Source organism: Drosophila biarmipes, chromosome X (genome assembly GCF_025231255.1).
Source record: "Drosophila biarmipes strain raj3 chromosome X, RU_DBia_V1.1, whole genome shotgun sequence".
Taxonomy (NCBI): Eukaryota; Metazoa; Arthropoda; class Insecta; order Diptera; family Drosophilidae; genus Drosophila; species Drosophila biarmipes.
In genome coordinates this window covers 6,960,141-6,971,675 of record NC_066611.1, presented here as the reverse complement: position 1 = coordinate 6,971,675, position 11,535 = coordinate 6,960,141, and the positions used below count along the sequence as shown (strand labels likewise).

General features: G+C 38.1%; 2 protein-coding genes across 2 annotated transcripts; one reads left to right on the top strand and one right to left on the bottom strand.

Moving 5' to 3' along the window:
* Positions 1-258: 258 nt before the first annotated feature.
* On the top strand, positions 259-2,491 carry LOC108024294 (tectonic-like complex member Mks1). The gene has a single exon (XM_017094194.3). It carries the CDS (start codon positions 307-309, stop codon positions 2,371-2,373), a length of 2,067 nt encoding a protein of 688 aa, XP_016949683.1. The 5' UTR covers positions 259-306; the 3' UTR covers positions 2,374-2,491.
* Positions 2,492-3,383: 892 nt separating this feature from the next.
* LOC108024399 (uncharacterized) lies at positions 3,384-6,967 on the bottom strand. The gene is made up of 4 exons (XM_017094309.3): positions 6,864-6,967; positions 5,870-6,084; positions 4,712-4,891; positions 3,384-4,032 (listed from the first exon to the last, which is right to left on the bottom strand). Exons 1-4 carry the CDS (start codon positions 6,873-6,875, stop codon positions 3,786-3,788), a joined length of 654 nt encoding a protein of 217 aa, XP_016949798.1. The 5' UTR covers positions 6,876-6,967; the 3' UTR covers positions 3,384-3,785.
* Between the last annotated feature and the right edge of the window lie 4,568 nt (positions 6,968-11,535).

Here is an 11,535-nt window from a genome sequence, read left to right as displayed (position 1 = left end):
TTTTCATTTCACACTTTTTTTATAAAAATAGCCCAAAATGTTACAAGGAAAATAGAAACTCCATTTAAAATTAATTTTATAATCATTTTTTAATTTTAAAATTTCCACTACTTTTCTGCTTTTCAGCTACTTTCTAGCTTTATTTTTCCCAACGATAGTAGCCAGCCCTTAACTATCGATAGTATTTGATATTTAATCGACTGGTTGCCTTGACAACGGAATTTTAAAAATCAAAAACAAAACAAAGGCCAAACGCAGAAGGCCTGGAACTAAAAACAAAAATTAAAGGAAATCCAGGAGCGAGTCATGCTAAAAGGAATGGACACCAGGCGCACAGGAGTCTACCGCTTGAGCGGCAACATCGGCGACCTGCAGCTGGAGCTGAAGCTGCGTCACATAAGCGAATGGCTGCCGGTTCCCAAGTTCGAGTACGCGGGAGCTCAGTCCGCCCACGAGCATGGTGACCACTATCCCGGATCGGAGGAGAGTTTCTGGCAGGACTGCCTGATCCACGTGCCCCAGGGCGATGAGTCGTACGGTGGCATTCACCGCTTGGGCTACTACTGCAGTTACTACAATGTGGCCATTGGTTACACAGGAAATCCTGGAAGCATAGTGAGGCGACGAAGGAGTCCCAGATCTCAGGAGAGCCACCAGCAGGAGGATGAGGAGGAGGAGGAGGCGGAGCAGGACGTGGAGACCATAGTGGACGTGGAGTCCCAAAGCAATCCCTCGTGGAGCATCGAGGGCAGCGACAGCAACCGCCCCTCCGGCGGCGATCTCTTCTACGAGCGGAACAGGGAGCTCTGCAATGGCGCCGTCGCCACCATACGCATAGCCTGGCAGCAGAAGCTCTTCAGCCAGTCGGAACTGGAACGCCACATAGTCGATCCCGGCGGCTGTGCCTCCAAACTCCAGCGGCGCTATCACACTTGGGCTCTAGAAACGCTCGAACTGCAGCAGCGCTATCTTCGTAAGCTGCAGAGGCAGCAGAAAGAGGACGAGGATGAAGATCCGGACGAGGAACCCATTAGAGTACGCCGCAGGATGCGGAGAGGCAAGCGCAGGCAGAAAAACACCACTGCCCTGGTGCCCTACGAGGCCAATGGCCTGTCCTCGGCCAACATGTCGGACGTCTCGATGCTCGATGATCCGAACTTTGCGGCCCGAACCTGCCTCATCCACACCCTGGTGGATGGCGATGCCGAGGAGCTGCTGCCCGCCGAAGCTGTTGAACTGCATCGCCAGGGCCACCAGCTGATGTACATCTATGCCGATCTGCAGGAGGACACCCTGCTGGTCAGCATACGCTACGATCCGGAACAGGGCCTCCTGTATGTGTACCCGGATTTCAGCAGCAGCGCCAAGGATCTGGACTATGTGGTGCAGATCGAGCGCGAGAATGATTGCAGGCAGCTGTATGCCTATGGGTTCGAGAATGCCACGCCATTGGTGGCCTTTGAAGAGGGCAATTCGCTGGAGGAGGCGGTGCAGGAGACTGAGGAGCCCGAGGAGGATCTGGCCGAAGAAGCCTCTGCCCTGGAGATCCTGGACTACTACCAACGGAGGCGGGCGGCGGCCATCGAGAGGCGTACACTGCTGCAATTCGAAATGCCTCCGAAGAGAACGAAGCGGGTGTCCCTGCTGCTGGAACTCAAGGAAGCCCAGTACTTCGAGAATCCCAACATCCATGTGAGATACTATCTGAAGTTGCCGGCGAATACCATCTACGAGGCTGTGGCTGGTGAGGATCCGCTGCAGGGCGCCACAGCCACGTGCCGCAATGCCGGCGACTGGCGGATTGCCCACTTCGGCCACTGCTGGCAGGTGACGCTCCTCTGCGAGGAGCAGCACCAGCCCGGCGACCTGCTGCACCTGTACTTCGAGGTCATCAGCATCGACAGCTGGACGAGGGAGCGCTGCGAGGGCTATGCCCACTATGCCATCTCGCTGACCTCAGCCCTGCCCACGGACTCTGTGCGGCTGCAGTGCATCCGCCCCCTGGGCAACTGGCTGGATGGCCTCAATAGGTACTTCATAGGCGGCCGCAAGCTGTTCGACTTCGAGCGCTACTTCGATGTGCACCAGCAAAGCGAACTGCACAGTCGCTTGGACCTGAACCCCAGGCGGGCCATGACGCCCACGGGATCGCTGCTGCTCCGGCTGCAGAAGCTGCAGCAGCGCCAGGTGGACACCACCAGCCAGCTGCACCTGGAGCTGGACATGGGCAATGAGAGCAACGCCAGTGACAGCGATGAGGAGGAGCCAACGTCCAGTGCCAGGACGGACTCGAGGGCCACCACCCTGGACGAGGTGATGTCCGCCTTCGTGGAGGCCAGGGAGCGGATCGAGGCGCTGCTGGCCGCCAGTTGAGGAGCACTGCGCCTCGTTATCAACTGCATAATTCCAGGCTGAGCTGCAGCCCTGTTTTTGTGTTTTTTTAATTAATTAATTAGGTATACATTTTACTTACCATTAAATATGTTACTGTACTAAGTGGCTTCTAGTTTGTTTAAACTCGCATTTTCCATACAGGACATTGCGATATATTTGTAATATTACTATGTTTTCTTAGATAGGAAATATTTCCACATAGTAAAGTTTTGCTTTGGTGGAAAAATTATTTTAAAAAGAATTACTTTAAATGCCTTTATATAAAATTATATTGTTTTAAGATACTTCTTTTCTAGTCAATGAACAATTTGTGCAAGTTTTCATTCGTTTTGTATACAAGTTTTTAAAAAGATCGATAATGTCCCACTTAAATTTAATAAGTTGTGAACTGATTAGATCTTGCTAGAGGGAACCCAAAAATTACGAATATATAATCTTTTAATTACTTTATAATACATTTATAAAAATTTGTTTTGAAATCGCTGATTCCGGGGATAAATCTTTATAAGATTGACCTTTTACGAAACTCCACTAATTATTTTATTAATCACATTTTTTAACCCCTATAAAAAAAAACGTAATTTACACAGTTAATACAGACATGTCTGCCTTTTTAATGCATTTTATTCTAACAATTTAAGAACTTTAGTTTCAAATATATAGTGGTTTATACTTCATACGCCTCCAGATAATTTCAAATATTGTTGCATACTTGTAGGCATTCCAATTTTTTAATTAGCCTTTTAAAAACCTCCGCTTTGTAAACTTCTAAGCAACAGCTTAAATAAATTCAATAAAATCAATTACTCACTTGGCAAAATTATAAAAATTATATATAAATGCAGAGTAAAAAGTAAAACTCTTGAGATATTTCATTTACCTTTCAAATTCCCTATTTTAATAGAAGTCTAGGCCACGTCTGAACCATTCAAAGAACCAATAAAATCTCTCTCTATATAGAACCAATAAAAAACCAATTAAGACATGGATCGTTAGTTTAGCCATTTTATTTACTACTAATATCACTCAGTGTATATACATAGATTCGTTTGTGTCGGGATTTGTGTGTGTGTGTGTGTTTGTTTTTTTGGGTGTGTGTGCGTGTGTTGTGTGTGTGTGTGGGCCTAGATATACAACATATATCTGTGTATATAGGTATAATATCATATAAAATTGTGCTCCGTGTATAACACTAAAAAATGATAAAAAAAAATTTCGCTAGCTCTGTGAATTTGCCTTGTTTACTCTTCGTATTTGCCTGTTGGAGTTGCACTTAAAACACTAAATACTTGCAGCTGGGGAGAAATCGGGGATCGGGGATCGGGATCGGGATCGGGACTGGGGGTGTGTTGGGTGCATTTCTGCGGCTCCCTGGCCAGGGGCTGGAGCCCCTATGCCGTGGGCAGGTACAGGCGCGAGGGCGTCGACAGGGGCACCTGGGGCGGCTGGTAGTCGTAGCCGTGCCCGTAGGGCGACGTGTAGCTGTAGTCGTCGCCGCTCTGTCCACTGCCGCGCAGGGGTCCCTGCTCCAGGCCGGAGTCCAGGGTCTGCTGCAGGAACTGGAAGCGGTTCTTGTTGCCCAGCAGGCTGCTGGGGTCCACGGTCTGGCGCTGGGCGGCGGCGCCCAGGGGCTGGGGCCTGCAAAAGAAGGCGGAGAAGGTTAGGAATTATATTCTATTAATTCATTAAAAGTACTTTATTTGTATTCCTAGTCTTCCCTATATATATTTTTTTAATTTTCTCAATTGATATATATTACAGAAGAAAATATTATAGTAAACTATAAATTATCCTCCTTTTTTTAAAGCTTTATAATATTTTATTGATTGATGATGTGATTTTTTTTTTTTAACATATTCTTATTAATTTCCTTTTAAATAAAATGTATTACTCAAAAACCCAAAGCTGAAAAAGTATTTTATAAAGTTTTTCTATTAACTATACAGATTTATTTGTAAATGAAAAAAAAACTTTTTTTTTTAATTTGATATAAATATTTTTTAAATTCTTTTGGTTAAAAAATATTTCTCAATTATATACCATATATTTTTGGGAACATTTCAAATAAATTTTCAGTAATGGAAACAGTATGAGAGTATTTTTTTCCCTTTCTAAATTATTTAAGTTATTAAATAGCAAAAATATTTTTAATTTTTTGAACTTATAGGTAATAAAAAAAAATTCCATAAAAAATAAAATACTTTTTTAGTATTTGGGTCTTATTAAGTTTTTTTTAAAGGAAGTAATCTACAAGTTGTTCCCTTTTTTTAGGAATTGTAGATTTATTTTTATATATTTTTTTAAATGGCATACTCACTCGGGAATGTCGAGATCCAGCTCGGTGATGGGGTGGTAGCCGAACTCATCGGCGGTGTAGCGGGTCTTGTAGCGCTTGCCATCGGCGCCGGTGAAGGAGTAGGAGCCGCTGACCACGAAGGTCTTGTCGTCCTTCAGCTTGCCCACGCTGCTCACCTGGATGCCGTTCTGGGTCTTCAGTCTGCAAAAAAAAGATTGAAAATTTAGAAAAAATTAGGAAAAACTAACACAAAATAAAGGCACTATCAAAATTAATCAAAAAATAGATATATATATTTAAAGATTAAAAATATAAAAAATACAGTGAAACATAATTAAAAAAAAAAATAAATAAAAAAATAAAATAATGAAGATGTAAGGTAAATATTGAAAAAAAATATGGGATTGGTATTTAACAAATTAAAGTATAGGATTTTAGATATTATATTATTATATTAGACATTACGGTTGTAATAAAAACAAAAAAATAAATGCAAGAAAAATAAATAAAACTTTTAAATTTAAATTTAAGATCTCTAAACTCTGAAAAAAAAAGATCTTCAAGAAATATTCCAACATATAATATTCTAATAATAATTAATAAGAATAATACCTAATAAATAATATTTCCCTTAATATTTAAGATCTCTAGGCTCTCAAAAAAAGGACGATTCTTGAAAATAGCTGATAGAAATTATTTTTTTTTTTCTTTTTGTATACATTTAATTTTAAAATCTCTAAACTCTGAAAAATAAGATCTTTAAGAAATATTCCAACATATAATATTCTAATAATAAAATAATAACAACAATACCCAATAAATATTATTTCCCTGAATATTTAAGATCTCTAGGCTCTCAAAAAAAGGATCCTAACGATTCTTGAAAATACCTGATAGATATTATTTCTTTTTAGATTTTATACATTTAAATTTAAGATCTCTAAACTCGAAAACTTGAGATCTTCAAGAAATATTCTAACATATAATATTCTAATAATAAAATAAATAATAAAAACAATACCCAATAAATATTATTTCCCTTAATATTTAAGATCTCTAGGCTCTCAAAAAGAAGGATCCCAACGATTCTTGAAAATACCTGATAGATAGTATTTCTTTTTAGCTTTCCTCCCCCTATCCTTGAGCCACCTTCTTGGCAACCCCTCCCAGTGTACTCACTCCAGCTTGAACTTCTTGCCGGAGTTGTAGTTCTGCAGGGTCTCGGTCTTGGCCTTCATGACGTCGCCGCTGAAGAGCACCGCCGGCTTGTCCTCGTCGATGTCCTCGGGCAGGGTGTAGACGTCGCTGGGGTTGTACTTGAAGAGGTCCAGGTTGCGGTCTGTCAGGTGCTTGACGTCGGCGGCCGCCAGCGCGGCGAGGCCCAGGAGGATCAGCTGAAATGGAGAAGTTGCGGTTAGTACAACGCACTCTAAGGCACCACCACTCAGATCTGTAAGGCCCAGGCGTTCTCTGGACGCTTCAATTTCGATTTACTCGGATTCGGAACCGTATTTTGCATTTCCCATTAGCGGGCAATTAATCAAAGTCGCGCGCGATTCGCTGGCGTTTCTGACCGCATAGCGTCGCTCTGTCTCGCGAGTCTCTTAATGTTTTTTATATATCTTTTTTGTATTTTTTCATATATTTTTCTGATTTTTTTTTTATTTTGTTGTATGGTTTTTTCTACTTTTGCCGTGATTTATTTGATTTGGTTTCGGGCCGAGGCACTAATCATAATGGGTTCCAACCGTTTCGATATTTGTCATTCGTCTGCTTTGACGTTGATGAGCTGTGCGCCGGCCCAAGGTGATCTTAACTGTTGGTCTCGGACTTTTCCTCAAAGACTGGGTCAGTACTTTTAGGATTTTCTTTTTTACTCTTTTTCAGAAAGCAGAGTTATTTTAATTTTAAAATCATATTTAAAGTCATTTTTTCAAAATCTTTACACTTTTTAAGGACTGGGTCAGTACTTTTTAGATTTTCTTTTATTTTTTACTGTTTTTCAATTTTAATTAAAACCTTATAATTTGGAAATCATATTTAAAGTCATTTTTTCAAAATCTTTACACTTTTTAAGGACTTTTCCACGCGCACTTTCACTTGATCCTTTTTTTTGTCTTGGGACACCACAAAAAAAATGTTTTTAGATCTTTTAGTATTTTCAGGCACTTACAAAACTCTTCATTTTTGTGTGTTTGTGTGTGGCGAAAAAAAATTCGAAACCAGGACTCTAATCCTTTCTTTGTTGTGGCGGCTCGGCTAGTTCCGATGCTCACAGATTCTAGCAAATAAATACAAACGATGCGACTTCTTGTTTCCTTATATATGGTATCATCTGCGACGCCGGCGGCGACGTCGGCAGAAATAGGAACCGGACAACGAACTGCGTCTCTGCCGGCGTCGCAGCCGCTAGGAATTGGAAAAAAATCAACAAAAAATCGACAAAAAAATGATAAAAAATACACAAAAATTGAAAAAAAGTCAAAGTTTGTCAACGTTAAGAGGGGGCATTGGAAAAAAAATAGGAAAAAAAATATGAGGGAGGGGATTAGCCCATGGGAAGGGGGCTCCAGAGCCCATGATCCATGGCTTAGGGCCGCCGGCCCCCAAGAAGATGTAACATTTTGCGGGTCTTCTGGACAATTCTTCTGGCCTCTTGGGTTGCTGACGGCGACCGATCGCCGATCGCAGATCGCAGATCGCAGCATAGAAATCTGGTTTTCGGGGCAACAAAATTAGAAAACCGCCATCATCAAATTAGCATACACGTTTAATGATGATTCTCGGCCGTCTCTGTCGCTGTGTGTGCATGTGCGTACATTTAAATCTGCGTTAATTTTTGATAAAGCATGGAATATATATAAAATATATATACAGCAACGATAAAATATGCGACGATTCACGATTAACGATTTCGGGCGACCAGTTTCGGCTCCGAGTTCCGAAAGTACCGCTGAATGGAACTAGCAAATCTTCAGCGCGATTCTTCGGCGCTGGGTGATTCTTCGCCGCTGATAAGACGACCCATTCTCATGCTTGGATTTCATATCTCATTCTCATGCATCGGATCTCGGCGTTTAGCCTTCGCTTAATTAGTCGTTCCGTTTTTTTTTTCGGCTCTTATCAAAATCTATCGAAAGCAATTCTTCTGGCCGCTCAGAGCCTGTCTTCGGGGTCATCGGCGGCGACCTGGGCTTTTCGCTTTCGGTAGCTTTTCAGCGTTTTGTATTTCCCTCATTTGCATAGCTATTGGTTACACTAATGGCTCTATTTATGAAGCCACTGCTGATCTTGATCTTGACTTGCGATCTTGAGATTTAGTGGGAAAATGCATTGCCAACTCATTTCGGGCCTTGACTTTTATTTTCCTTGTACTAATTATTCATATTCCAATCGATCACCTTATTAAATATTTAATATCCGAATTCTGCTTCTTAATAAACTAGTTCTTGATTAATTAACGGTTATTTAGTGTCTACCCGTTTATTAGAACTAGTGGTATATGGTTTATAGAAATCCTGATATATGGTCGTAAAAAGCAGGCGTTTTCAACTGTTTTATAAGTATAATGACTTAAATTCAAGGTACTCGGTATAAATGGTACGAAATTAAATTTTAAAAAAATAAAAATTGGTTTTTAGAGTCTTTAATTCATCACTTAAAATATTTTGTAATAAAAATAATGAATTAAATTTAAGGCACTCGATAAAAGTGGTACAATATTAAGAAACAAATGATTTATTAACTTTTACTGTCTTTAATTTATCAAGTAAAATATTTTTTTATATAAAAAATGAATTAAATTCAAGTAACTTGAATAAAATTGTATAAAATTAAATAAAACAAATTATAAATTAATTTTTAGCGTCTTTAATTCATCAAGAAAAATATTTTGTATACATTTTTAAACCATATTTCTTTTATTTTAGGGTGTTAGCCTGACAGTTTCTTCTTAATATATTTTTGTATGGTTTGTTTGGCATTTCTAGAAATTTAAGATATTCAATTAGTAGTTTAAAATGTTATGATAAGGAGCTTTGAGCGATTTCTGAAATATATAAAAATGTTTTGAAGGCACAAATCAAGTTCTGAATTTGGAAAAAATCGTATTAGGTAAGGAAAAGTGTCGGGTCCGTCAAATTTGATTTTCCCATCGAGGGAAGAGGACTGAAGTGAAACCGGCCCGGACACGCAGCTCTAATGATAATCGCTAATAGTGCCTCCAATTTGATTTTTTTGATTTTTTTTCCAAGTTTAATGCCTAATAACTTAAGCGACTGCCGCACGGCATTCATTTTTCATCATGGAGAAGAGTCTCGGTGGAGTCTTCTTCTGGTTGCTGGCCAAGAAGATCTGGCCTAATGAAAACGTTTTGGCCATTTCAGCGACTTGTCAGATGTGTGATGATGGCTGTTAGTTCGCCTTGGAAAACAACCTGGTGGTGTTTGGTGTTTTGGTGTCTGGTGTCTGCTGTTCGGTGTATCTCTGATGGCGAATCGCATTTGTTATGCATACTTGCACACGCCCCGGAGTTTTGTCTTCGATTTTAAGCCGATCTTGATGTCTCACTTGGAGTAGGTCCAAACGAGTTAGCCAAAAGTCCGGCCGAAAAGGGAGTGGATCGCACTTGGCGACGGCCATCCATCTGACTCATCGTCGCCATCATCTCTTCATCACCCCATTAATTGTCAGCGCCTTGATTCCAGGTAAAAGCCTGCAGCTGCCGTATTAATTACCATTCGTTAGCGCGAATTTCGTGGATTTGCATATGGCCAAAAAGAAAGTGTTTCATTTGCCCGTGTTTTTGTCTCTAATTTTTATTGCGCCTCTCGCCCGTGTCTGCCCGTGATTTCTTTGGCAAATTAACAGATCGAACAACTTGTTACGCAGCCCCCAGTTCCCTCGTTTCGCGGCCGCTTTGAATTTTGCCGATTGTCGGAATCGCCACCCATGTTCTGGGGTATTTCGACTTTTAAGAGGTGTTCTTGGGAAAACAACACACAGATTTCAAGCTAATTTCTGGGATTTTTGTGGGTTTATTAAGCCAGAAATGGGTAAACTTTCCAGCCAAAAAAATAAACTTAATAAATAAAAATGTTAAGTAAAGGAGAAAAAGATGATAATAAATATAATATTATTTTAGATTTTTATATTTATTTATTTATATTTATTTTCCAAATATTATCATATCATTATAAATATATTATACTTTACAATATTAAATTATTGAGAATAGCCTATTTATTTATTTCTTAATAATATTTATTTAATATTTATTTCTCGAGGCAATAAAAATAAACCACTTTTTAGGTTTACTTAAAAATTGGTAAAATAAAAAGAATAAGTTGGGAGTAAAATATGATTATAAAAACAAACACATTATTTTAAATTTGAATATTATATTACTTAAATTTATTTAAATGTTTCCATGTCATTATCATTATAGTATTCTTTACAAAATTATAATTTTAGAAATATTATATATAACAAATTTATTTATTTCTTAAATATTTAATAATTAAATATCCAATATATAAAATATGAATATAGGTTCTATAGCATCTTATTTATTTTAATGTTACTTTAAATATGTTCTATGGCCTCCTATTTATTTTAATGTTATTTTTAATATTTTAATATATTTTTAAAGTTAGATCATCCTTCAACATCTCTTTAAATATTATTCTATTTTCCACAAAACATTATAAATGTTCTTAAAAATTTCATAGAGTATTAAGATCTTCAATCTGTTTTCAACCCCCTATACTTCTGTTTATTTTTCCCCCTCCAAGCTTGGCAAAAACAATAAAGAAAGAGCTGAAAAAAAGAATATAAAATAAATAAATAAATTAGCAATTATAAGGAGACAGAAACGAGATTTCCAAGAAACCAAAACATTTGGTTCTATACCATTCGGTTCTGTTCTGTGCGATTCGAAGCGATTCGATTCGATTCTTTCCTTTTCTCGTGCCCTTGAGGCTTCTGCGGCTTGGATGATGTAAAATTTATGTAAGATATTGATGGGATTGTTTTCCAACAAACTGTGAAATCAGGGCCTAAAATTGATCGCCATGACGAAGAGTCATTAAATGGGAACTTGATTCCAACTTGGACGAGACAGTGCGTCTCCACTTTAGAGGCGAGGAAACTTTTCTGGAATTTTTTCATATTTTCACACACAAGCCCACAAATGTAGGCTTTAAAAAGGTATATCCTTGGTCTATATGGAAACATTGACGGAAGATAACTTAATTGCTTAAGCTTTAATTTTTTGCAAGCAAATTGGACTAAGGTTGAATCTATTAGATACTTCTATATAAATGTTTCATTGATAAAAAAAGGTTGTCTTCTTCAAATGTGCTAGACTTTTAATAATTATAACTGTTCTGCGAATTCAAAGATGACTTAATAAAAATAAAAAATTAATTATATATATTCCAAGTTATTATTAACAGGAAACTTCATTCTTTTTCTTCCTATAAAATATATATTTTTTAATAATTAGAATGAAAAGTTTGCAAAGGACAAGGTGATCTTTAAATTCATAACAATTAAGCAGTAATATATTATAAAAATATTTACTCATATACCATTGCTTCCACCTTATAAAACATATAGTTAAGAGCAGTTTCTATTCTTCTACAATACTAAAATAAAAAAATTAAAAATATATATAAAAATTTTAATAACTAATTATGAATGAAAAGTTTGTTAGGGCAAGATCTTAAATGAGGAAATCAGTAAATAAATATTATCTATTTATTACTTAGCAATTAAGCAGTAATATATTATAAAAGCATGTACTCACATGCCATTTTTTCTACCTTATAAAACAAATAGTTAAG